Consider the following 27,634-nt stretch of genomic DNA (forward strand, 5'->3'; position numbering starts at 1 on the left):
TGAGGCAAGGCCTCGACGTCCCCACCTGGGAGACCTAGGCCCCGGTCGGCGAAAGCTCTGCAGGACTATCAATAAAGTTGTTACCAACAACCAGGCAACAAGCTGCACTATATTTCCTTGTTAAAAATTCACAGCATATCCACGGGTGAATGATGAAGAGCTTGGGCCAAGCTCCTGAAGCAATCATGGTTACACCGTGAAATCTTCAATGGTTTCGCCCAGCAGTAATCAAAGCCATAGCCCAGTACATCATCAAAGACGCGACAAACACTGTATATATTTATACAAGAAACTTTATTAATCGTAAGTGGTAGCTAGACGTGGCTTCCGTTCCCCCTTCATTATAACGGCTTTATGGTCGGTGAAGTGATGGATCGTAGTGGGATGTTTGCAAGGACGAAGTAGTGGGCAGTTTGCAAATGATCGGTAATGGGTCGTAGTGGGATATTTGCAAAGACGAAGTAGTAGGCAGTTTGCAAAGGTGGTTACGCCGGACAACGGAGACGTGACAAGGTTAGACTAAGAGGAGCTTCGCCCCTCAAACAAACTGTGCGGCGCAAACTTTGAGTATCGATTTTTCGATCCTATAAGCTCCGCTGGTATCGCATGTATTTGTCGATGTATTTTATTGTACACAAAATTATTATATGTTACTTGTATTTCACTTTTGATGTTACCTTTTGTGCCTGGTTCCTGTATCATCGACCTTTTATAGCATTTTTATTGTACTACTTCTTCCTTTTACTTGCTTTATTCTTGCATATCTGTTTTGCTTACTTCGTGTAAATTGGTTTATACCTTTTGCGTATGCAATGCCCACGTGGCCATGTAAGGTACTGTCAAATAAATAAATAAAATATGCAAGGAACACCAGTCTGCTTGAAGTTAGACGCACGTTAAAGGGACACTAAAGAGAAACAATGAATTGGTTTAGATCGATAAATTGTGCTCTGAGAACTCTAATGTCGTTAATTTCGCCATCATAGGTTTATTAATAGAAGAGAAAATCAAGCTCAATATTTCATCTTTAAATTTCGCGCCGAAATCTTGCCGCGTGACGTCACGGATTTCAAAGTGTATTTATCGTATTTTGGCGCCTTTGGCTCAACAAGGTAACCCCAAACTTGGTATGTTAAGTCTACTGCCCCCTCAGAGGACAATGGGCTTCATTTTTACCGATATGGAACTACGTAGTCCCTAGTAGGCGCTGTCAAAACAAGTGACGTCACGGCGAATAGTGCAGAAACTTCAAGGCGGCGCCGCCACCCACGTTTTGTTTTTGCGAGTTTTCTCGCTAATTAAGCGTCTTGTCGCCGCAAGCGTGGTTTTTTTAGTATTGTGAAAGAGTCCTTTACTAATATTGAAAAGTCGCTTTGCTCTTTAGTGTCCCTTTAAGAGCCCCAGGTGGTTGAAGCTAATCTGGAGTCCCCCAGTGAGCCGTGCCTCATGGTAATACCGTGGTTTTGGCGCGTAGAACTCCGGCAATTGTATATTTTACAACAGGATTCTGCGCAATAGATGTCGTTTAGTCATGATTTGAGTTGCACTTGATATCACTTCTGCAGCATTTCACGATGTAACCATCTACAGACGCGCGACTAGCGCTAATAAACAAGTGCACTTGAACGATGTGTTATCTTCCGTATACGGTCATCCTCATGTTTTATTACTGTTATTTACAAGAACGTGACTTCGTCTTCAATCTCTGCGTCCGTGGCGAAGTTATCGTCCTGCCTCCTGACGTACCCGTAGCTGCTGTTCTCTCGGTACTCGTCCTCGCATCCCTCCAGTTCTCCCCAGAAGCCGTCGAAGTCTGGAGGTGGAGCTTGGCCGCCGTACTCTTCGGGTAGAACGCTCGGTGGTATCTCCTTGTACAGGTCTTCGAACTTTTCGCCGTACAGACGAAACTGCGCAGCAAGCCGGGATGCAATTCGACACAAATATAGCCTTATTAACGACACGTCTGTAAAGCTTTATTTTCTTAGATCGAAGCCGTCACCTAGGCCGAGGTGCTTGTGGCCCCACCCTGCCCAATATCGCCGGACATCTTCAATAAACGCGCCACAAAGAAGACACACGAACAGATCGAGCGCAAACTACCAACTGTGTTTATTGATCGCAGAGCGTCACTTAAACAGGCCATCTGAACCAGCTGTCTGTCCCAGCTGGTGTCACCAGCTCTTTGCCAAAAATAATGAAATATCTCATTTGTCCGCTCACTGCACAGCCTGTGGATGTGAGGCACCATTTCATCAGGTTAAGATACTGGGGCGCAGCAAGAACACTTGTGCTCGGGAAGTTTTGGAAGCTTTTATCATCAAAACGAAAGGTAATAGCTGTGTAAGTGACGCCTCGATATCGCTTTACGGTGCAGAAATGTACCTTTTCACCATGTATGACCACCAACTCACCCAGCTGTGCATCCTGCTACAAATAATTTGGAAAGCGATTTCAATGCACTTTCACATGATGGGTCCCACTACGCTGCTATACAATTAATTGTAAAGACTTTCCTAAAACCACAATTGTTGTGCCTCCCTCACTTGTTTAACTAGGATCATTACCCAGAAAAGAAATGGAGGCCTCTATTACATATGGCCTCTTTGCTTTTCTTTTCTTTTTTTACTCGTAGCCCTGTTACGCCAGACATTCGAGCGTGCACAGTCACCGTTTGGTGAAACACGCCTTCTAAATGCAGGATTTTTCATGATTTACCACGCATAACTTTTCATTCATTTTTAGTTATTTCCGATATCTAACAAAATGGCTTTCAACGGTTCATGAATAACTCACCCTTTGAACAAGTTTGGACTTCAGGAATGGCTTGATGAGCGTGAAAAACATATCGAACGCTACACCTTGTCTTACTGTGTGTACAGCTTCCAGGCGCATTGGCATGCAGTCCTAAAAAAAAATATTAAGTGAAAAGCACGGTAAATACTTGTTTACCTTGTAATAACTGTAACACATCCATATAAATGAGAAAAAGTGTGACATAGCGGCCACGAACCTCAGAGGTAACCCTAGGGAAGAGCGCGGAAAAGAGAGAGAGGGGGGGGGGAGATCCCTTGAAATGTGGACCTGTACACTGTCCTCCGCTCCCTCGAGCACCAGAAGTCTGACACTCGATTTAGTTCCCTGCGTCTGGGAAGGACTTTTCTTATTGTAGCTCGGCAAGATCGAGCGTTCATGATCTATATCCATGATCCAGCTTTAACGCTGCTCCTACGAGTACTGGATCATATAAAATAATCTGTGCAGCTAGGCCAACGTATTGTACAGCATTTACACAGCCAAAACATTAGGTACCTTTCTATTCCGCACAGAGGAGGGTGAAATTATGGCCTACACATACACAGGTGTTATTGTAAAAATTCTCTTCTGCACTCATCACTACAGCTACGTGAGGCGAAGCTGATGCTAAGTGGAGCTAATGACAGTATAATGGCACAATGTCATGTACTTGCAAGTATTCGACGCCTCTTCTTATGAGTCCCATGTTGAATGCCAGCAACTTCTCTGGCGTAAAACCAGCGTAGTCGAACAGGATCACCATGCCCAGTGTTTGAGTCGCCGGGTCATTGGCCAAGTATTCCAAGCAAAGCATGAGGGCCCGGTGCATCTCAATGTAAGACGTCTCGCCGAGGATCCAAGATCCTACAAAAGTTCATTCAAAAGCAGGTTAAAGCATGCAAGCAAAAACAGATTGCTAATTTCGTCATACAATAGTGTTTCTTCTTTTTTCTTTGCAGCAGCAAGTGTTGGTACTTTGTGTATTAGGACAAAAAAACGAACGAATAAGTGAACCTATCTACCAGTTAATCAGCTAAAGCTAACGTTGGTGTTGGTTTAAGTAGCTACTGCAGTCCTTGCAACACTGGTAGCGTTCGTTTTTTCCCCGGAATAAGTATCATTTTGGAAACAAGATTCAGATGCCTTAACACTATAGTCTCGCTGCTGTCGTAGAACGAAATTATTAGAACGAAAAGTAAGAAGTTTGCTGCGAGAACCACAGCTGCAGTCCACCGGATCTGGTGCGCAAGGTTGCCGCGCCGTCTATGAAATTGGAAGCACAATATGGAGAACAAATATTTTTGCCTTGTACATTACACCTCCAGACGTCTTACGCGTTGACAAAAGAATCTTGTTTGCATGCTCCACTCGAATTCGAGTTGACTACAATTAGTTGTCCCGCTCTATCTTAAAAGTGATTCCGCAGTGTCTCAACAGCTGGTATAAAGTCGACATGCTTTCGCAAGCTGTCTTGTACAGCGTCCATTAATCATGTGCACTTCGCGACGTTAATTCAAATAAATCTAGTATCTATTTCATCTAACGAGAATCATGTAGGTCCTTCAACAGTGACGCGTCCTTCTCCATACCATATAGTACAAACAAAATACTTCATTGGAAGCTTTTGCGCCCGAAATCACAATACATGCTATGTTGACAATGGCGCAGGCAAACCTATTGTAAAGAAGTCAGATGGCAAGAAACACGCAAAATTTAAAATTTTGTTCGACTGCCATTGGCTGCATTGGAAAATAAATATTATGCAAGATACGTCTTGGTGACCACCAAAAGACACGTACACATGCTACGATGCATTAGCAGCAGCATCTAAAATGTCCTTACTGTGACGTCACCCACCGGGCTTGTAGAGGAAGATGGGACGTCCGTGAACGTCTCTATCTGGCATGACCATCATTAGCCTGCGCGTGGTGGAGGACACCTTACGAGGCAGGAAGTCCTGGAACACCGGACCACTGGTATTGCGGATCCTGTAGTAGTTCCTAATGGTACGCAGGGCAGCTTCCACGTCATACTTCCGCACACGCAGGAAGCGAAGAAGGAACTGGGCATCCTTTCTCGCATTCAGGTCTTCTTCCTCTGCACAAGTTCATGCGGAAGGCACTGATCCTTTTGCCTCTGGTCACTCCGTAAATGTGGAACTTTAACAACCGCGCGCTCTTAAGCATCACTTTTCTTTCATCCGTTCCCATTGGCAAGGCGAATGTTGCCCTAAAAGCGCACTAACTATAGTTCAACAATACGGTCTAATAATGGTGTCATTTCGGCGAGTTATAACAAAGCGAAATCCACGAGGGCCACATTAAGACATTCTGAGTGCACACACGAGTTCTTTCACCCATGTGGTTTTTGCGCTCTAGTTCTACACCAAGTGATGGAGTAACAAACTCATACTTCATCCTTCCTTTCACTGCTGTGCCACTGCGCCACTTTGTCAGAGCCATTCCGCAGGCATTAATGTTGATAGAGACGTCGCACAGTCTCACGCACACTTGTAAGTGCACCAGGATATATCGTTCCACTCTATGCATTAACCAGAGAACACATGACACATATGATACGTGTCTGAAATAGCAATGAGAAAAACAGTCATTTTAATGCCTGTTCTGGTACTGTATGCATTGTATACGCTCACCTTGTCATCTTGTGAATAAGCAGTGTTTTAAGGACAAAAAGGTTATTACGTTACAACAAGTAGTCTTTCGTGGAAATTTTAGGCGCAATCACAGTTACCATTTTAACAGGTTTTCATGTCTTTTACCTGCGATGGCATCTGTCCTTTGTCGTTTTACCTTCTGCTGCACCATCAGAACAATATAACGCCGTTTCGTCTAAAAACAATATATTTATCTCGCGTAGGGTGTTCTTGCATGCGCGCGCGCGCGCGCGCATTTGCGTGCGTGTGAGTATTTAATATCATTCATATTCCTCTTTCATATGATCATCCATACTTCCAAATTATAGGAATTGAAGTACTGAATTCCACTTTGCGCAATTATTTTTTTACAGTTAGACACGTGCGTGGCGCGTCCAACAACGCACGCGTATACAAGCCTTTCAATCACATGGGTATCTGATTCAGCCAGCACCGAGATTAAATTGTATGACGCACCGCCTTTCAAAAAGAGAAATGGGGGGGGGGGGGGGGCTTTCACAAGCTGCTAGCAACAACGCTCGAGCTCGCGGGGGAAACAGTAAGTAGTTCAAGGCCACCCCTAGCAGCTGTCATAAACCGAGGCCGAACAGCGTCATCTGCATGAGCTCGGATGTGTCGCGCAAACAACTGGAATCCCACGTGTTACCTTCGTTCAATACAGTTTTTATCCACCTATGGCGCAGTATCCCAGAACCCAGCGACTCGTCCTGCATTGTTTTCGTTGAATTAGGGCATCTTTTCTCAGCCCTACATTCGATTGGCGTGCCAAAATATATTTGCTTGTGCAAAAAAAAGTATAGCTCCGATTACGATTGAAAAGAAACGTAAATGACTTATGTAAATCATGCCGTTTAAGCATGTGCACAACGAATCCTGAATATATCTCTCTATTTCTCCCTTTCTCGCTGTTTCCTTTTTCTTTTTTTTTCTTTCTTTCTTTTGTGTAGTCAGGCGTAATAATGATAATATCTGGGGCTTTACGTGCCAGAACCACGATATGATTATGAGGCACGCCGTAGGGGAAGATTCCGTAAATGTCGACCGTCTGGGGTTCTTTGAAGGAGTACTGACACGAATTGTAGAAATTTTCGGATTGTTGCTCTAAATAAAAATACTGGTGTCGAGAAACCTAAAACGATTATTGTGGTGCCTGGGAATGCATCGTATATATTTTAATTGCTGCTACCTTAAAAAGACACTTTCGGTTTCGATATCGAGGGGTCGGTTTCTCAGTGACGTTTCATAGCAGTGTGACGTCACGGGGATACAGAAACTCGCGACGTACTAGCGGCAAATCCGTCATCTGCTCGTGGTGCACATAAACAGCGACGAGTGAATTGTCGTCCAGTGACCCTGACAGTGATTTCTACGATTTAGGCTGCATGCACTGCATGCAGGACGCAGAACTCGCTAACTCGGGGAACTGTCTTGACTCGTCGGGATAATGTCCGTTGCAGTGGGGCTGGCTTGCAGATACTCAGCGACGAGAACTTCAAACTCAAATTAAAATATTTTACACGTGTTCTGTGAATCCGGTGTGTGGACAGCGTTGACGCTGCATACCGAGGAAATGAAAAATGTCCCTCTTGCGATGTCTCAAAATCGTGTCAGTACTCCTTTAACGTGCACCGACATCGCACAGTACACGGGCCTCTAGCATTTCGCCTCCATCGAAGTGCGACCGCGACATGCGGATCGGCAGCCGAGCACCGTAACCATCGTACCATCGTACCACCTTGGCCGACTTGTAGATAGGCGTTCTTGCACAGAATCATGGTAGTGTTATAGGAAGGAGATAATAAAATTATGCTTCACAGTGGTTGATTAAATTAACTGAAGTTATTTAGGAACCTGTTCTCTCGTAGGTTGTGCAGAACCGGTGTCGATGTCATTTTATAACAGAGTTTTGAAACAACGCTTTGCGCTCTCCGTAGCCGACGGATGCGCGCAAGGTGCTTGATTTGTCTAGCGAATTTACTTTTGTGCATGCTAACAAATTTCACTTGATATCATTTAACTTAATCTGATTGCCTCCTTTCCATACAATCTGCATAGTCAACTACTGTACAACGAAATTTTTCTTCCGTAAAGCCTCACCTGACAGGAGTGTCGCCAGTTTAGAGAGCGCATCCTGTCTCTTGACGGGTGTCTCGCTTAGTTCCTCTTCCGCTATCCTCTGCAGTTTGTAAGGTAAGGCTCCTTCCGACGTGTCGATGACATCCTCCACGTGTTTCTTCGTGTAAACGCCCGACATTGCGGAGACTGTACCATGCCGCGGATCGCGAGAGTATGGTAGGACGACCTTCAACGGGTGCGTCCGCCAGCCGGTGCGACGGAGGGCGAAAGTGACGACGCTGTTTACAAGCGAGGGCAGGAGCGTCTAGCCGAACGCTGGCTGCAGGAGGCACGCCCCACCGGAGGCGTCTGTGAAACCGGTTGCGTATTGAAAGTCAGCCAAGGGCAACGAACGGGAAAGTCTTTGAAACCCTTCCTTGGCCTAATGCCCGCATACGCTTCATTGCAGTACAAGAGAGAGAAAGATAGATTGGGGTAGAGAAGGATGCAAGCTGCAGCTCGAAACTGGCTCACGCGCAAAGGTCAGCTGGACAAATGTGCGCGTGTGTGTGTGCGTGCGTCATCAGATATACACACATTTTTTTTTAAATTACATTACTCACAAAATGATACCAATATCCTGAGTCATCGAGGTTACACAATGGAAAGAGAAAACGACGGAGAACTTATAAAGTGGGCGAACTGTAGCGATAAACAATAACACAGCACCGTTAAAAAAAAAAGAAAAGAAACTTGCGGTCATTCAGGAGAAGTAAAGTATGCAATACCGCAACAAAAATAAATACCTGCAAAAAAAAAAACTTGTTTCCGCCCGGGATCGAACCGGGGACCTTGCGCGTGTGAGGCGCACGTGATAACCGCTACACCACGGAAACTTTTTTTTTTCTTTCATGGTATTTATTATAATGCGTATTTGAAATTATCACAAACGCTATGACGTAGTGATGCATTCACTTAGCGACAATAATCGCACAAGCACTGCACAAGCATTCAAAAGCTTACATGCATATATTCTGTGCAAGTCCAGAGAAGCAGGAAAAGTCACTCTTCAAAGCTTGTTACACGTGGAGGCTGGTAAGGATGAACACCTCATCAAGATGGGGTGCCAGTCCGGTCTTATGTCAAGTTCTTCGTAAATGTCCTTTAGATGGAGAGCCATAGGCATGAAATGCACACTTGAAGCAGTGGTTAGTTCTGCATTACGGTCTTGCATGCGCGTTTTCCACAGACTGTGCAGTCCCATAAAGAAAAACATGTCAAAGGGCACTTCATCAAGAGACGTTGGGAGAAGGTAACGTATAGTATGTGAATTAATGTTAAAATATTTTTGAACAGTTCGTTGAAGGATGTCCCAAAACAGAATGGCATCTTTGCAGCTAATAAAACAGTGTTCTACTGTCTCTGGTACATCGCAGAGACGACAGTTAACTGAAGAAACAAAAATACCTTTCCTCTGCAACCATGATTTCACCGGCAGTGTATCAGTACGGAGTTTGTAAAAGAAGGTTTTTGTATCAGGAGAAAGATGCATTTTCCGAACTCGTTTTAGTACATCATGTCCTGGAAGGTGAGAATATAATGAGCGGTAAAGTGGAGGTGGAAAAAGCATGGATAACAAATCCTTGTAGAGTCGCTTGCGTGATACTGTGTATAGATATTCTATGGAAAACCGGACCTTGAGAAACCGTAGCGATGAAAACTTCCTGCATAAATCCCCACAAACACGGGCGTACAGAGAAATCTGAGGAAACAATCAAGTCAGGTAAAGCATTAACAAACGTAATCTGCAAGAATGATCGAATAATGGGATGCGAACTGTCGCGAAAAAAGTAGAACCGTGAAACAATTTGCCATAGATATAAATGAACTAAACCCAGCCCTCCCTCCTTAACTGGCCTGAATAGGTTGTCCCGTCTCATTGGTTCAAACGTCGAAGACCACACGAAAGTTGCGAAAGTCCGATGAAAGCGCTGTATGTAAGATCGAGCGCAATGAATAAGTTGCAATACATAGTATAGCTTTGTGGCTAAAAATGTATTGCAAGCTTTAGCTCTCCCAAAGATGGAAAGGCGATGTGGAACGTAAGTCTGGGCCTGTCGTTCAAGCTTAGGAACACGTTCTTTCCAGTATCGTGCGCTGAATCTGTACGCATCTAGCGGCACACCGAGGTACTTTGGTGGAATACGAGTCCAATTAATTCCTGCGAACTTCTCCGGCGTACTACCCCATGATCCAAACCATAATCCTAAACTTTTAGATGTGTTTAAACGAGCACCTGATACAATGCCGAATTTACTTATTGTAGATACCACATTCTCAATACTTCGTTTGTCTGAGCAAAAGAAAGCTACGTCATCTGCATAAGCCAATACCTTAACTTCATTGCCTAATATATTGAAGCCGCGAATACTATTCGATCGTATTATGCTCAGGCATAGCGGTTCAAGATAAAGTGCGAACAGCAGTAGGGACATTGGGCAGCCTTGCTTTACAGAAGAGCAAATAGATACCGGTTTTGACAGATGGCCATTAATAATTAGTCGCGTTGAACAGTCATTGTAACAAAGTTTAACGCCTTCCAGCAGAACAGAGCCAACATTTGCATGTTGCAGAAGGGAAAACAGAAAGGAATGACTAACACGGTCAAAATCTTTGGCAAGGTCTACCTGTAGCATAGCAAGCTGTCCTTGACAACTGTAGCAATACTGAAGAAGTGTTCGAGCGATGTGAATATTTGTTTGTATGGAGCGACCCCTAATTCCACATGTCTGATGAGAACCAATAAGTATTGACATCACAAACTGTAACCGATTTGATAATATCTTAGCAAAAATTTTGTAGTCAACATTTGTCAACGCTATTGGCCTGTAGCCTTCAACAGAACGAAGTTTTTCCTTTTCAGAACTTTTTGGAATGAGAACAGTATGGCTTTTGCAAAAAGAATGCGGGAGAGTCTTCATGACGTAACTTTGTCTAAATATATCCAGCAGAATAGTACTGAGAGTTTTTTTGAATGATTTGTAAAATTCAGCAGGAATCCCATCAGGGCCAGGTGTTTTTGACAAAGGTAGTTGCTCAATGGCCTGCTTAATTTCCTCTAACGTGATGGGACTACTAATGATTGCGCAATCATCTTCGCTCAATGGGCTTAACAGAGAAACAAAATTTGTTTTGTTTTCGCCACCATGGTCATCAGGAAGAGCACTAAACAACACCTTGTAGTACCTTTCGAATTGCAAGATAATGTCTGCTGTATCTGTTAGAACAGCACCGTTAGAAATGAGATCTGGAATAACCTTGGACATTGCGTGGCGCCGCTCATCAAGTAAAGCGATTGAGCGGTTGCTCCTTCTGGACGTTCATGACCGAGGAACCATTTCCTACCAGTGATTATGTTAATTTTTACGCAAGATAAAGGAAACACTGTTAAATCTCAGTCAGTGAGGCCGAATGGCATTGCGACGACACCTGGGAATAACCTTCAAATGCCCTTTATGTTTCTTCGCCCTGAGAAAGACACAACCCATAGTCACAACCCATAGGCCCCTGTTGTGTATAGTTTACAGCTTGGAAGCGAGGCCTAGGGCTCTCCGTTGAGAACGCAGTACAACAATATGCTATCATCATTACAAGCAGTGCGCACGAAGTAATAAACAAAATCACAGCGTCTATTGGTATATATATATATATATATATATATATATATTGTTACGGTTGAGCCGTTTGCTACGGTATGAGCCGGGCTGTGGTATGAGCCGGGCATGTGGAGAAGGAAGACGAGGTGGTCTGGTGCGGCCTGAGGACTCCATCTTTGTCAACCAGGTGACCGAGAACTAATGCTTGTCGTTCACCAAATCGGCACTTCTTAGAGTTCAAAATCAAGCCAGCCTTACCGACACAGTCTAACACAAGGCTCAAACGGGCGTTATGCTCTTCGAAGGTACGCCCAAAAATGACGACGTCGTCCAGGTAGCATAAACACACCTCCCATTTAAGACCACGAAGGATAGAGTCCATAAATCTTTCAAAGGTAGCGGGGGCGTTGCAAAGCCCGAACGGCATCACATTAAATTGGTATAGTCCATCAGGCGTCACGAATGCGGTCTTCTCCTTGTCTGAAGGGTGCATAGGTATCTGCCAATATCCTGATCGTAGGTCTACTGAAGAAAAGTACGAAGCCGAGTGCAAGCAGTCAATCACATCGTCAATCCGAGGCAGCGGATATACGTCCTTTTTGGTGAGGGCGTTGAGTCGTCTGTAATCAACGCAAAACCGCCAGGAACCGTCTTTCTTTTTAACCAAGATGACCGGTGCTGCCCACGGGCTACACGACTCTTCGATGACACCCTTTTGCAGCATTTCCTGAACCTGGTCGGCGATAACTTTGCGCTCTGATGACGACACTCGGTAAGGTTTCTGCCGGATCGGATGAGCAGTGCTGGTATCAATCCTGTGCTGAGCGCGAGAACAGGGTAGAGGTCGCGGCTTCTCCTCTTGGCAAAAGTCAAACACAGAAGCATGTCTTCCCAACAGGCGGAGTAATGTCTGCTGTTCGTGTGACCGTAAAGTGGTGCTAATCATGCCTACAATCTGCGACTCGTAAGAACAACTGCGCTCGCAAGTGACTGTACTTTTTTCGCTTTCATAGTTGTTAATGACAGCAATAGAATCTTTAGTGGAATCATCGAACACGCCGAGCTTCATTCCTCGAGGGAGCACAACCGGCATCGGCGAACAGTTCAGTGCCCACAGGAAGGTTGCTCCGGCATCAACCGATACAACACAACGAGGCACTAATATGCCTTTCTTGGCACATTGAGCGATGGCAGGCTCAACGGCGGCGTCAAAGGATGTGGCAGATACTGGAGCGAATACCGCAACTGACCTCATTGACCACGGTGGCACTGTCTGTTCATCGGAAATAATCAGAGCGTCCTCCGCGGGCTGCGACTCATCGACGAGTGCAGGAACAATTTCACCGCTGACGGAAAGTTCACCAGTTCCACAGTCGACGAAAGCGCCACACCCTTGGAGGAAGTCTATGCCGAGAATAACATCGTGGGTGCAACGCTGCAGCACCAGAAACTCCGTTGGGAACACCTTTCCTGCCAATAAGACGTTAACAGCACAAACACCGACAGGATGAAGCACTTCCCCACCAACACCACGAAATCTTGTCGATTCGCCCCAAGAAAACATAACCTTGCGGCCAATGCGATTTTTGAAAGAACTACTCATAACTGAGATTGCGGCACCAGTGTCCACCAAAGCACTTGCACAAAAACCATCTATTAACACACGTATCTTGTTCTTGGACATCATAACTGGCGGAGGCATCTGAGGCAAATCCTGTTGTGCGACCTGACCTCCATCGGCCGCGCCGGCTAGTTTCCCGGCGGCGGCGGAGATGGCAGTCGTCGTCCCGGTGAAGGCGAGCGATGCATTCGGCCAGACGGAGGCGTCAAACTACGGTCGGAAGCGGCAGAACTGCTACGGTGATTCTGTCGGCGTGAGGTACTCCTGAAATAGGCGGACCGATGACCGCTGTTGTGACCAGTGGCCGCTGGAGGAAACGCTGATGGGGAATCATACCGTGAGGTCGGCTCCCTCTGTCGACGACAAAACCGAGCTATATGCCCGGCGACACCGCAACGGTAACACACAGGGGATTGGCGGTACACATTGTGCTCCTGGAAAGCATTGCCATTGCGCTGACGTGGTGGTGGCACAAACGTATCTTCGATCGGGTCTTGATAGGTGTGGGCCGGCTGGCGGGGGTAACTGAAGCGGTGTTCATAGCTCGGCACAGGGTAGTTATTGCGCTGTGGCCTCAGTGGTGAGCCCGAACTGCAGTTGTAGTCATCGACGCCTGCTGCGGCAATTGACACGTGATGGTGAGAGGGATGCAACACGGGTGTAGCTTCGTGCGGCGTCAGGCAAGCATGTCGAGTGAGCTCTTCTCGAACGATCTCACGTATTGTCGACGCGAGATCAAATGGCGTGTGTTCGTCAACACTCGCAACGGTGGTTACATTCGGTAGGCGACCGAACTTGGGAGTGATACGCCGCATCTTGAGGGTCTCGAATGTGCGACAATGGCGTATGACGTCGGTTACTGTGCCAAGGCTCTCTTTGCCGATGAGGAACTGGTATACATCCTCGGCAATGCCCTTCAGTAGGTGGCCAACTTTGTCCTCCTCTGGCATGGAAGGGTTGACGATCTTGCAGAGCTTCAAGATAGCCTCGATATAGGTCGTGCACGTCTCTCCCGGGATCTGGGCTCTCTGCAGCAGCGTTTGTTCCGCTTGTTTTCTCTTTGCTATGGAATCTCCGAAACACTCCCTTATTTCGGACACGAAGCGATCCCATGACGTGAGGGCATCCTCGTGGTTCTCATACCAGACGAGCGCTGTGTCTGTCAAGAAGAATACTACATTGGACAGCTGTGTCGCCGCGTCCCACTGGTAGTACTTGCTCACCCGTTTGTAGTGTGTGAGCCAGTCGTCCACATCCTCGCCAGATTTGCCACCGAATGTGCGAGGCACTATCATGTCCTGACGCAACCAGGGACCAGGCGCGCCCGAAGCTGGCACTAGCGGTGCTGCTGGGACTGGTCCAAGGCCTGCAGCTGCGGGGATCCGGTTCTCGTCTTCGCCGTGAGACATCTCAACCGCCAGTGGTAACGGGGGCAGTCCAGCAAGGCGGCGGCTTCGGCGTAGATCGGGCGCTTGCAGAGTCGTGTTGCTCGGTTGATTACCCCGCACCTCCACCACAAAACTGTTACGGTTGAGGGAAGGTTGACTGTGTTTATTTACAGGATGAGAATGAGACACGGCAATCAGGCGTAAAGATGGAGTCCTCAGGCCGCACCAGACCACCTCGTCTTCCTTCTCCACATGCCCGGCTCATACCACAGCCCGGCTCATACCGTAGCAATATATATATATATATATATATATATATATATATATATATATATATATATATATATATATATATATATATATATATATATATATATATTTACGCACATTTTGCATGTTTGGGAACGCTAACACAAAAACACAGTGTCACACAAAGCGAACAAAGCTTTGTGAGCAGGAAAACAAAAAAAATGCCAGGCCTGCGCGGAAAGCGCAGCACAGTCACAGCGAAAGCTGGAAGAGCGGCATTTGTAGAGCCCGTTCTTAACTCTCTTGGGGCTACTAATACAAGTACACTAGCAAGGTCCCCACTACGCCATAAATCACAATATTTGTGAAGATGGGAAGCACCTACAACGCGATTATTCGTCATTGTGCGCAGAAGCGAGGTTCCAGCTACACATATGTAAGGCATTATGTGCACTTTGTTTACGTGACGACTGATGGCGATGAAGAATTGTGGCTCAGCCCTTCGTAATGGGTTGGAAGGTTTAAACGGCTCACCAGTTACGTAATTCGCATTGTGTGACGCCCGGTTGCTATTTAACTCTCCCACCATGCAATATAACATACATTGACGTGAGAAAGAGAGACAGAGAGAAGGGGGAAGAACTTTATTGAGACCCTGAGGAAATGGATGATGGGCTTATGGGCTTCCTTGGCAACCAATGCAAGTGCACATGCGAGGAACCCACTACGCTATAAATCATCATAAGTTCTGTGAAATTGAAATGCTTCCGTGACGACTGATGACGATGAAGAACTGTGCCTCAGCTCTTTGTAATGGGCTGGAAGCTTTAAACGGCTCACCAGTTACGTAATTCGCATTGTGTGACGCCCGGTCGCTATTTAACTCTCCCACCATGCAATATAACATACATTGACGTGAGAAAGAGAGACAGAGAGAGGAGGGAAGAACTTTATTGAGACCCTGAGGAAATGGATGATGGGCTCATGGGCTTCCTTGGCAACCAATGCAAGTGCACTTGCGATGAACCCACTACGCTATAAATCATAATTTCTGTGTAGTAGGGCAGCAGCCACTATGCCATTTTTCGTCATTCAACGGAGAGCCGTGGTACCCGCTAAAACATGTAAGGCATCATGCGCACTTTGTTGGTGTTGTGCCTGATGACGATGAAGAATTATTGCAGAGCCCCTTGTAGTGGGTTGGAAGCATCCAACAGCCCACTCGTTGCGCAAATCGCATTGTGTGACGCCTGGTTACAGAATTCACGTTGTGTGGTGCGCGGTTGTTATTTCACTCTTCTACCACACTAAATTACATATGCTAATGTGGTTCCTTCTGGACATGAGGCCTGTATAGCGTCATTTTGCAAGGTAGTTCCAAGCACCGGCATGGCTCTGAGGTACAACACTGGGCTCCCACGCAGAGGACCCAGGTTCGAACCCCGTTCCATCCTGGAAATTTTTTCTTATTTCGTTTTTTTTCTTATTTCGAGCGATAGTGGTTACGGACACCGGCGGCGGCGGCGGCGGCGGCAGCGGCGGCGGCGGCGGCGGACAACTACGCCACCAAAAACGGCCGTTGAAATGATCTCATAACAGCTTTCGCTGTAAAACAAAAGATCGCTAGTATTCATTTATTATACACGTATAAATTCGGTCTCGCTCTGCGGTCGGCTAGTCCGCCGCTTCGTTCACGTGGTTTTGCAACCGCACCAAGAGGCATAATAGCGGATTTTATCCTGCGGCAAGATCTTTTTTTTTATTTTTATTTTTTTTTACTGCGAAGCTTCCTTTCTGAGAAACACGTGCTGCAGGGAAGTGTATGACATTGTTTATTTGCTTTTGTTTTTTTTTCTTCTAGGTACAGTTGTTTCATCTCTTTGACTGGTATATACCTTTATACAATGTTTACAGAAACGTGAGCTGGTTTTCTATCTCGGCCACCGTGGCAAAGTCCCCGTTGCTTGTCCTCGTGTAACCATAGTTGATGTTCTCTTGGTACTCGTCGTCGTAACCCTCCAGTTCGTTCCAGAAACCCACGAAGTCTACGGGTGGCGCCTGACCACCGTATTCCTCGGGGAGTACCTTGGCTGGAATTTCTTTGTGCAGTTCCTCGAACTTTTCCCCGTAGAGGATAAACTGCGTCGGAGATAATAAGACAATCATGATACTATATCAGTGCAATTTCATCGATGGTTAAACGCCACTCTTACCTCAAGTACTGGTTTAGACTTATACAATACAGTCTAATAACAATAGGTGCGTACAATGACGTCTATCACATTACTATGATACCTCTCAAATATCTTCAAACAGGAAGAGAGAAAGAGAGAAGGAACGACGCGAAGGCAGGGAGGTGAACTGGACGTTGTCCAGCTTGCTACCCTACATGCGGGAAGAGAAACGATGTAGCGTAGACACAGGCGAGCGTTTAAATCAGTCGATTTCAGGTATCGCAGAAGTGCTTGTATTGCCTTCTAGGCTGATAAGCTGTGAAGACAGGCTCGATCCCAAGGTATTTCCGTCCACAAAACACCTTGAGCATACTTAAATGGCGAGTTTTCTTTTTTTTGTTTTTTTTTTCTTAATGCACGTCGCACGATTGCAGTTAATAGTCAATCAAACGTACGTACCGCTAAATGTCTATGGTGACCGATCTTTAGTCGGATACAACTTGAGAACTCCGGAGAAGCCCCGCCCCGACGACCGAAGCGCGGCAGCCGATCGCCTCCACGACTAATAAAACAATCCCGCTCATGCACTCGACAATGTTCTGCGAAGGAGGGGTCAGCGCCCGTCCGGCTCATGGCGTCAGTCTGGAGTGCACGCCCATTGGTGCAGGTTTGTGTGCATCCGCCTTTGAGAAGGAAATGCCGCGGACTTCTAATGCTGCGTCCGATTATAGATAGCAGTCACCCCCTTTTTTTCTTTTTTTTTCATCTTGGTACGAATTTCTTTAAATGCCGTTCACAAAGGGGCCTATGTTCTGCAACATGTTCTGACCTCTTCACCAGTACATAAAGCAACAATTTCTCGCTATTCCTCTGTTCCTGGGATGTATTCTTTTTAGAGTCAATGATGAGTCACTCACTGTTTCGAATCGATTGAGTCTCTCACCCTTTGTACGAGCTTCGCTTTCAAGAAAGGCCGGATGATCGCGAAGAAGGTGTCGAAAGCTAGGCCTTGCTTCACGCAGTACATGCCCTTAAGCCGCATAGGCATACAATCCTGAAAAAAAAAAAGAAAACGCACAAGCTTCCAGCAATGTTCTTCATTATGTCGTGAAAAGAGGTTCAAAGCACCAAATGCTTCGACGAATTTGCGTTGAGCAAAGTAATACTGGTAATACTAGGACGTTGCTCTTCTTACTCATTTTCACTTTCCGTCCGCAATGGGTATTTCTCTGCCTAGTGGCTTACACATGAAAACTGAGTCAATCTTCGTCACATGTTTAAAATAATAATTTAAATAAGAGAAGGTTTAGTTTCGGAATGCAGTTAAGTAAATCACTTTGCTCACTTGCCCATGTTTCTAGCACTGTCAATTTGCGCCATTCTAGGCTCGTAAAATCAACAATAAGGTAAGGCCCTTGCATACCTGAAGGTACTCGAAGCCTCTCCTGATCAGACCCACATTGATGGCAAGCACTTTTTCTGCTGTGAAGCCACCGTAGTCGAACAGTAGCACGACACCTAGCGTTTGCGTCGTCGGGTCCTTAGCTAGATGTTCCAAGCACACCATAATAGCCCGATGCACATCTACGTAGGACGATTCGTCGAGCATCCACATACCTGGAAAGTGGCGCGTGGGAGACCGAATGAAAAACAACGACGAACTTCACTTAGGTAAACCATCCTATGCTGCGATTTGCATGAAGCGCCATAGCACTACACAACCATTTCTATATTACAAATGTATGGCGTATTAAAAATTTTTGATACTGGTATGAACTAAAATATGTATTGCTCTACTCTGACGCCAGAATTTGGTACGTCTTAAATTCAGTATTGCGCCGCGCTGACGCCAGAATACATGTGATACATGTGCCCTAATACGTGTTGCTCTACCGTATTAGAGAGAGTGCCGTTTCGGACGCACTAGCCTCCTTTGTATAGAATTTTTGTAATATTCTTTATTGACGTTGGGAATGTAGAGAAGTTACTTATTAAGAAGTGTCAAGCTTATAAGAAGTGGCTAGGTTACGTTAGGTTAGGTTAGTCAAACTCAGGCGACCCGATGGCAACGCCACCACGACATTCTGGTGCACACACTGCCCTCACCTTTTTTTCCTGCGCCATGCCGACTTAATTGTGGTACCGAAAGCACACGCCGCTGAATACGGCGAAGCTAGCTTATAGTTAATGTTTAAATCGCAGCGGGCACTAAAGAGACGCGCCCACCTTTTATTAAGTTCTTCAGGAACCTATAATTATTGCTTTAAAAATATATGTGATATATTGTACGGTTTTTGCCAGCAACCAATAATGCGACTGCTTATACAGGTGGTGCCTACACTGTGGTCAACCGCCTATACACCGGACAGGTATTCACGTGCTTCAGTATCGCAGGTTACCAAGATTCTGGACCATGTGTTGCAATCCGTTCTGCGAGATCTAAGCCGTTATTTCAGTCGATTGCCCGTTCGAAAACCCAACATGCGGATTCGAAACGATGCCATGCTAGAAAATTTAGTAACTGATTTCCCATTGAATAACTTAACTACGTGCACTGGATCAGTATAGAGCGAGTACTGTCGCTTGACGTAAATGCTGTGGTAACGTATGATATAATAGTGTTGCTCTATGTAATTTGCTTCGCTGCGTCTGATTATTTTTACCGTCGTGACAATCGCCTGCGATAAGACACATACGAGCAATTATGCGCAACAGATTGTGACGCACAGCGAAGATTAAATTTGACAGCTCTGCAATGTTCCTGATTCTTAGATGTTTTTTCATCCAGCATATTACTCAAGACTTGAAAAAATGGAGAGCAGTGTATGTTCTGCACTCAGTCGGCCGCTGCGTCCCGGTAAAGCTTCTCAGGAAATCCCTGAACTAAGGCTTTCTACAAAGCCCTCTGGGAGTGTATTTGGAACTTCTGTCTAAAGACCTCAACGTCGTCGAAATCGATGGAGTGTTAGCACAGCTGCGTTTCCTTCCGTCTAGGGATGCAACTGTCCTGCGCTTTTGGCGTCCAAGAGCTGAAACTCACATTATAGGTTTCCAGATGTAGCACGTAGCTCTACAACTCTACAATATTCCTTTATTTCACTCCAATCCCTGTGTAGCTGAGCTGTGCTCCCTTATGAGCTACAGAATATAGCGCCACTTTTCTTTTCCTAGCAATAACCACTCCCTCGTCCCGCAACACATTAGGGGATGTTTGCGCTTTTGTACAGCGCCGGCTACTCCTTTTCACAGATGATAGGATACGTGAAAGTCGCAGCAATGAAAAAAAGTTACATAAAAGAGCACCTAGGCAGAGTTCATATAAGTCCATTCACATAACAGCACGAAAAACAACACAAAATACAGTCCTGTCACATAACACTATATAGTTCACATAAAATGCAGTTCCACGAGCACCTTATATGCTGTAAATAACACTACACAACGTCCAGTCACATGACAGCACCGAAATTGGGAAAGTCCAGTCATGGGGTTGTTGTCAACGTGCCACGTGTATACATCCTACCAGAGATTTCAAAGGGAGTACCCACCGGGTTTGAAGTAGAAGATTCGACGTCCGTGAGCGTCCTTCTCTTTCATGATCATCATGAGCTTTCTCGTAGCTGGTGACACCTTGGAAGGCAGGAAGTCGCGGAAAACCGGTCCGCTGGTATTTCGGATCTTGAAATAGTTCTTCACGGTGCGCAGGGCCGCCTCCACGTCATACTTCCGCACTCGAAGGAAGCGCAAAAGGAACTGCGCGTCTTTCCGTGGGTTCAGGTCCTCCTCCTCTGTCATAGAGTATGCGTAAATTATGGAGTTAATAGTATCCGAAAATCCCTTCTCAACTGCATCATAGGGTTGCATCTTAAATACAAAATTTCTCCAGCACTTTTTTTACCATTCAAAGCAACCTATGACATTCGAGGACGCCTGCGGTCATATGCAGTCTCACAAAGAGCTCATGAAGCAAGCTTGCAAATCTTTCAAGAGTCAAACCTACATACGCCTCAAGCAATTATGCACTGCTCTGCAGCACGATATTTCACCAAATTTCGACCGGATTATCGTTTACGGTTGCTGCTGAAAGGGCGTGTCTACTTCAATAGCGGAATGTTAGAAGCCTAGAAATGAATTGCCAATGCAGTCAATCGTGTCGATAACGCTTCCTCTTTTCAGCGCAAGATCAATGACAGCAAGAAGATAGATTCCTACAGGAATTTTGCTAGGGTACATCCCTGAGGGTCATTATCATATAAGACAAGTTTTGGAGATGATACTTAATTGTAAAGCCTCAAAAACAACGATATACGATTTCGGACAGGAAGGAACATATATCACTTGCAGTTATCTCCCGCTAAATTTCGTTTAGAATTCTACGACTGCAAAAACTTAGGATAGCAACGACTTTCCTACTTGTGGCACCTTATGAGGCTCCCTCAATGTCGTAGCGTTACGCCGCCCTCAAACGCGACTTCATTCACGATGTCGTATCTAATCTCACCCGATAACAGCTGGAGAAGCTTGGCGAGGGATTCCTTCCTCCGAGCTGGAGTCTCCCCGAGCTCATCTTCGGCGATCTGTTGAAGCCTGAACGGAAGCGCTTCTTCCGACGTGTCGAACATGTCCTCCACATGTTTCTTCGTATACACTCCAGCCATCTCCGTAATTGCAACCGCGCGACAAGAACCGCAAAGACAACACTGCACCGGCAAAGCACCGCAGAGGTTCAGTAAAGAAAAAGACGATGTCTATCTTCCTTTACACGTGTAGAGAAAGTGGACATCAGAAGGGAGCGGAGGGGTAAACGGAACGGCCGAGTTCTGATGTAAACTCCTCGCAAACAGGTTGCCACAGGTTCAGTGAAAGGCAATCCAACCTTGAACGCGAGCTTGCTTCGCTCGTGCGTGAGCAAACTGTCACTGCCGCTGCTGGAGGAGGAAACGCTGGCATCGCTGCGGTTTTCATCTCCGGTTGGTGCCGTTTCGGACGACGACAAAGGAGGAGGGTGAAGCTAACTGACGGCTAGTCACGCAAGCGGCCACTTAAGGGCAGATCTGTGGGTTGGTACCGACTTTTATATGCACGGCCTTCGCAGTGTTTTGGGGGGTGTGGTGTCCCTGAATATACGGACAGCCGTAACTTCACGTGGTTTCTCTGCTCTCAGGGCCGCACGTGCATGACCTACAGCACGATTATTCATATGAACACGTGCAGGAATTATACCGGGGGCTAACATTGAGAAAGGCGCCACGGAAAAAGGTTTTATTCTTGTACATGTCGCTGTTATCCTTGCTGATCTTTGCTCTTGCGAGTTTATTTGCTTCTGCTCCTGTTGCGTTTACTTAACATGCGTATTTCGTCGTGAATGTTTCGTATAAAGAAGAGTTCACAGTTTGCAAAGCATGTACGGTTTCTCGGGCAAGGTCATCAACTTTTGTATCTGACTAGCTTTACCTATATTGTATAGGTTGCTTTTCTTTACGAACATTTCAAGGACACCTTCTCGGAATTCGCAGGTAATGCGACTTCTCAGGCGAATAATTTAGCACACTTTACTTCAGCAAACTGTGAAACTTAGAAGGGCAACGGAATAGGCTAGTTGGTTTTTCACTGTACTAACTGGTACAACGTAATAAGACGGAAGGGCTAAGATAAAAAAAAGGGACAATCACATGCGCTCGTGTGTTCCTACTTCTGCATGGTGAACCGACCTCGCGCACCAACCAAGGCCTCGGGAATTCTGCATTAAAGGACCCTCCTACTGTGACAATAGTGACGACGTATTTTTCAACAAAGTTTACCACCTCTGCTATAGCCCCCACTACCTTTGTCGCGTTGCACCAGTTAATGCGCACAAAACAGCTCGCAGGGCAGTGTTTATGACTGATCAGCAGTGGTTGTTCTGTTCTGACCAAATGCAAGAGAAGAAACAGAGGTTGGGCTAGTTGGTTTTGCATACGTTTGCGCAACCAGAGACAGCGTCCTCATGAAAGCGATACGAAAAGGCGCGTCTTCACCTTTCTTGTGACAGTTGTCTTTCGTCGCCGTTATTTACTTCTTCAGTATGCCACATGCAAGACAGCAAAATTGCCTTTTACATTCTTGCCATTGGTAGAACCTAGTTCGCTTTGACACTTTATATAGTTTGAGAGATGGGATGTGATTTGTATAAAGAGCGAGAAAAGACAAAATTGCGGCTGCAGTTTGGACACCTAAACTAATTTACGGGCCACCCACACGAGTATCATAAAACAAGCAATCGACCTCGTTGGTAACTACACGAGCAGAGTGTTATTCCTTTGCAAATAAAGAGACAGAGGTATGATATAACCGCGACATCACGTTTAAGGTAGGTCACCACCTTCGAGAAAAAATTTTGCAATTTTAGTCCAAAAGTTATAATTATGGTTTCGGCTTGTTGGGCTTAGGTAAACTTAAACTTTAATATGACGAAATTGTCAAAAATGTAAAAAATAAAATTACAAAAATCAAAATATGCCAAAATATGCATGTTGCGCCAACAGTCATAACTAAAAAACTGTTGGTGCGATTCAAACGCCACTTGGCAGGTACGTAGTGAGGACAATATCCTGTGCATCTAACCTCCACGATCACCATATCTCTAAGCTGAGGCGTGTTATCATAAAAATACTTAAAAAGCTAATATTTGGAAGGTTTGTTTTGCGCGCAATTGGCTATAGTACAAAAAGTTACCGCTAGTTTTTAATCATTCTGCTTGAATGCACAGTTCTACATATAAAGAAACAGCACGGAAACTTTTATGTAAAAATATTTATTAGAAAGAAAGTTATCACTGTTCGCGTAACTGTAGCATGCAAAAAATCACGTTTTGAGAAAAATTGCTTTAAAGATTTGAACCAAATGTTCATATAGCAAAGAAACATTAGATATGCCTCAAATTCACCAGGCTCATAGCTCGGGACTTCCTTTCAAGTGGCACAATCTTCTTTTGGGCGAGCGCGTTAAAGAGCTCGTATCGCAGAAATTCCGCCGTCGGTGTCGGCGTCGGCTCCGTTGGTTGTGAGCGAAATATCATCATCTTGTCCGTGACCGAAAAATCGAAAAAGCTGCAAATAAAATAAATAATAAAAACGTTGGGTCCGAGTGAGAATCGAACCCAGGCCGTCTGCGTGGAAAGCAGGTGTTCTACCACACAGCCACGCCTTTTTTTTTTATTTATTTCCGGTTGTACATCACACAAACGGGGACAACAGAATTATTTTACAAGACACCACAAACATGTAGAACCACAAACCGGAAACCCCTGGATAACCAACACTGTGATTTAAAATTCCTTCATAGTAAGCATGGGCTCTACCCTAGCCAACCATGGAGGAACACATTCTTTTGTTTTTTCTACCTCAAGAAACCGGGCCATACTTTCTTGAAAATACTGTCTTGCTGGTCTTCTATCGGGGTCACAGTAAAATCCAGCCATTCGTGAGCGCCATATACTGTGCAAGCCAGTCATCATGATGAAGTCAAAAGGTAGCCCGTCCTCATTGTCTATTGCTAAATACCGAATTCCATGAGGGTCTAACGGAAATTCTTTTTTTATTGTCCTCTGCAACACGTCCCAAAAGTACACCCCCTCCCAACAGTGCAGAAAGACGCCTCTGCTTGGAACTGCACTGAAAGTAACTTTCATGCTTCCCAAAAATACGCGTCCTGTATACGGGTGTCACAGTACGAGGTGTAATATTGCAGTAATATTGCGTGGTACAAGCGTACATTGCCATCGGGCGTCACACCATGTCAATATCATGACGACTTGGTGGTTTAAAGACAGCCACCCATTACAAAAGGCACACACATTACTGCGCGTATTCCCTTAAAACCACGTAGTGGGTGCATCGCAACCTCGAAAAAACTTCTCGCGCATAATTGTACATAAGGCACACACCTTAGTGCGCGCATTCTGTTAAACACTCGTAGTGTTCGGAGTGCGCACTAGGGGCAGGATATCGCTATCGCGTTCAACTCTTAAAGGCGAAGCTTAAGCGTCCCCCAATTTTTTTTTTTCCTAGCTCGTTTCGCGTCTTCAGCTGACTCTCACCCACGTGCTCCACAGTGGGTCCACGCTTGGTATATTGATTACCTAACTTGCGTTGACGCTTCTTTTTTGTCCTATACTTCGCCATATTTGAGGAAGTACTATAACTTCCTCCTTGAAAAGCCAGAACTAAGTCCAAGAGCTCAAAACGGCATACAAACAAGCAGAGACAGCCGAGCGAAAACGCGCGCAACTTAAACAACAGAGTGCCGCAGCCTTGTAGTGGAAATTTTAAAATAAATCGAAAACAACGTGTTCCACAAGCTTTGGAACGTACTTGGACAACTTAGCATTACGTAATATATATACAAAAACACATGTATGACGAGATGGCAGATGTTGTGGAACCGGAAACCTTCAGTTTGGGTTTCGGATGCGTCTAGGAGGGGTTGGAAAAATGGTCATAACTTTCAAACGGCTCAAGATAAATACATAATTATTTTTGCTAAATATCCTTGAATAGACAGGGGTCTCTAAAATATTAAATCCCAAAAAAGCAATTTTTTTCAAAAAATGCGTTTTTGAAGGTGGTGACCTACCTTAAAGCAATGTTTGCTAAGAGAACCTTCCTGGACTTTCCTGACTGTGGCTATTGTCGATATTGCTGCTACGTTGCCTATAAAAGCCTACGCACAGCAAGTAAAACATGATTACTTTCCCAATGATGGCATGGAAAGGAAATTTACCACGTGCTACGTCGACCTTAACTTTATTTCAGATTTGTTCTAAACGATGTAACGATGACGCGGTGGTGCAAGTGAAAGTTGGTTTCCAGTGAAACTAATTGCATGTATATCCTCGAAGAAAGAGAATCGCAAAAAAAAAGAGAGGTTTACAAGTCGCTCTGCTTTTGAACCCTCCGAAACGCATCGCAATCAGGTAGACTACCAGCTTCATTCGTATCTCACGGACGTCAGTGACGCGTTTTTACAGCCCAGGCACGTGCCACGTTGGCCACGCTCGTGAATACCAATGTTCGCACATGACCTTCGAGATGGTGTGCGAGGTATGAGTACTCACATATCTATGAGGCCATGGTCCGCACAGCACAAGGATCTGCTGCTATACGGGACAGCGCGTCTGTCAAGCGGGCGTTATGTGCACGTGGCATTCGCTCGGGTTAAGCCCCTATCGAGGGCACCTGAGACATTAATCATTCAATAACGCCAGGTAAGCATTGGTCAATGTCATTTTGACTGAATCAGACATGTTCTTGCGATGATTCAACCGAAACGCCTTGCTTTTTTTTGTTTCCAAAATAGGTTTAGTGCCCCTATTTTTAGTTTACGACAATAATATAATAATATCTGGGGTTTAACGTCCCAAAACCACGATATGATTATGAGAGACGCCGTAGTGGAGGGCTCCGGAAATTTCGACCACCTGTAGTTTACGACAAGTTTACGACATTTCTATTGGACGATAGCATTCGCAACATCGATGATAATTTGTCCTTGTTCAGCAGTGACACTACAGATGATATGATTGCGAGGCGGATGTGGAGCTGTCGGAGGAGAACTTATGTGAAATATATACCCTGAAGAGCGACCACGGCACTATTATTTGCTTCAGTCTGCCTTCTTTGTCACAGAACATACCATATCCTGCCGCGATTATGTTATCTCAGTCGAAATTAGCTGGCCACGTCGCACCTATTACGAGAGCAACGACGACAGGCATATTCAGGCACGTAGCGAGGATTTTTTTTCGGGGGGGGGCCCAAGGCCTAATTATTCGAAAGAAAGTCTTTTCATGGCAAAAATAGAAAAAAAGGTGCCCCGGAATATAAAAAGCTGGACGAATTTCGGGGGGGGCCCGGGCCCCCCGGGCCCCCCCCCCCCTTGCCTACGTGCCTGGGCATATTTCATCGGGACCAATAAAAGTCGTCGTTTGACATCCTGCGGCTTTTAAATATTTATATCGGACCGCAGACGGCATATGGTGTTGTTGTAGAACTGTAGCATCAAAACGAGATTAATCCTTTTATTTATTTTTTTTCTTAGGCCAAGTGCCGCGTAATGTGCATCCCGAGTATCATCGGAAACGACGGATCGCTCGAGTCGACACGATCCGAAGACGACACGTACCAGTACGATTCAGACGCCCCGGCAAAACCGCCTACGCTTTAAGCGTAGTCGACGCAGGAGGAAAGGAGCTGGCATCTGCAACCGTGAGGGCGCGGAGCTCCGAGGCGGCGGAAGAAGCGGCGATTGCCCTCGCCACAACGGCAAGCACGGACGCGTTCGTAATCTTCACAGACACCCCATTTGCTGTCCGCAGTTTACACGCGAGGCGAGTCTCAATCGAGGCACTCAAAAAGCTGAGTAAGAGCAGCACTCCGCTTCCTTACAACTGCGTAGTGTGGGTGCCGGGGCACGAGGGGCTCGAGGGAAACTAAGCGGTTCACGCCGCGGCCCGCGGTCAAGTCAACCGGGCCTCCCTCACAGCCTTGCTCGAACCGCGGTTAGCCAGCGTTGCAGCAGAAGTGGAGACCGTACCACCGACGTATAACGCCATACTGCAACACCATCGCCTAGCTCGCAGGGTGTACCCGCCACCTCACCCCAAGCTGACTAAGGAAGAAACCACAGCATCCCGAAGACTGCAGAGCAACACGTACACGCACGGTATCCTGCTACATCGCATCTACCCGGCGCTTCATGCATACCACTGCCCGATATGCGACGTTCCCGACACACTGGCACACCTAATACTCGAGTGCCCGTGGCGCCACCAAGATGCCGATAGCAAGCCCGCAACGACCGCATGCATCGACCTTCTCGCCGAGACGTGGGAGGCCAAGATCTCCGCACAGGACCTATTCGACTAACGAGGACTCATCGCCAGGGCCCGGGAGGCGATCGCGGCCAGAGGATTCCTGGCCTGAGGGACCCTCCCACCTAGGGTGACCCCAAACTTACGAGCTCGGGAGCACTGTTTCGGCAAATTA

The 27,634-nt window shown here is 45.9% G+C and overlaps 2 protein-coding genes and 1 non-coding gene across 3 annotated transcripts; all 3 read right to left on the reverse strand.

The window, feature by feature from the left end:
* Window positions 1-1,643: 1,643 nt before the first annotated feature.
* On the reverse strand, window positions 1,644-7,721 carry LOC119393806 (alpha-tocopherol transfer protein-like). The gene is made up of 5 exons (XM_037660972.2): window positions 7,565-7,721; window positions 4,651-4,890; window positions 3,464-3,657; window positions 2,794-2,904; window positions 1,644-1,907 (listed from the first exon to the last, which is right to left on the reverse strand). The coding sequence occupies exons 1-5, from the start codon at window positions 7,719-7,721 to the stop codon at window positions 1,677-1,679; spliced, it is 933 nt and encodes a 310-aa protein (XP_037516900.2). The 3' UTR covers window positions 1,644-1,676.
* Window positions 7,722-8,345: 624 nt separating this feature from the next.
* Trnav-cac (transfer RNA valine (anticodon CAC)) lies at window positions 8,346-8,418 on the reverse strand. Its single transcript has one exon. It is a non-coding gene; the product is annotated as a tRNA-Val (tRNA).
* A 7,900-nt stretch (window positions 8,419-16,318) lies between these two features.
* On the reverse strand, window positions 16,319-21,463 carry LOC119393807 (alpha-tocopherol transfer protein-like). The gene is made up of 5 exons (XM_037660973.2): window positions 21,112-21,463; window positions 20,159-20,398; window positions 18,034-18,227; window positions 17,554-17,664; window positions 16,319-16,575 (listed from the first exon to the last, which is right to left on the reverse strand). Exons 1-5 carry the CDS (start codon window positions 21,266-21,268, stop codon window positions 16,345-16,347), a joined length of 933 nt encoding a protein of 310 aa, XP_037516901.1. The 5' UTR covers window positions 21,269-21,463; the 3' UTR covers window positions 16,319-16,344.
* Between the last annotated feature and the right edge of the window lie 6,171 nt (window positions 21,464-27,634).

The sequence above is a fragment of the Rhipicephalus sanguineus genome, chromosome 5 (genome assembly GCF_013339695.2).
Source record: "Rhipicephalus sanguineus isolate Rsan-2018 chromosome 5, BIME_Rsan_1.4, whole genome shotgun sequence".
NCBI lineage: Eukaryota > Metazoa > Arthropoda > Arachnida > Ixodida > Ixodidae > Rhipicephalus > Rhipicephalus sanguineus.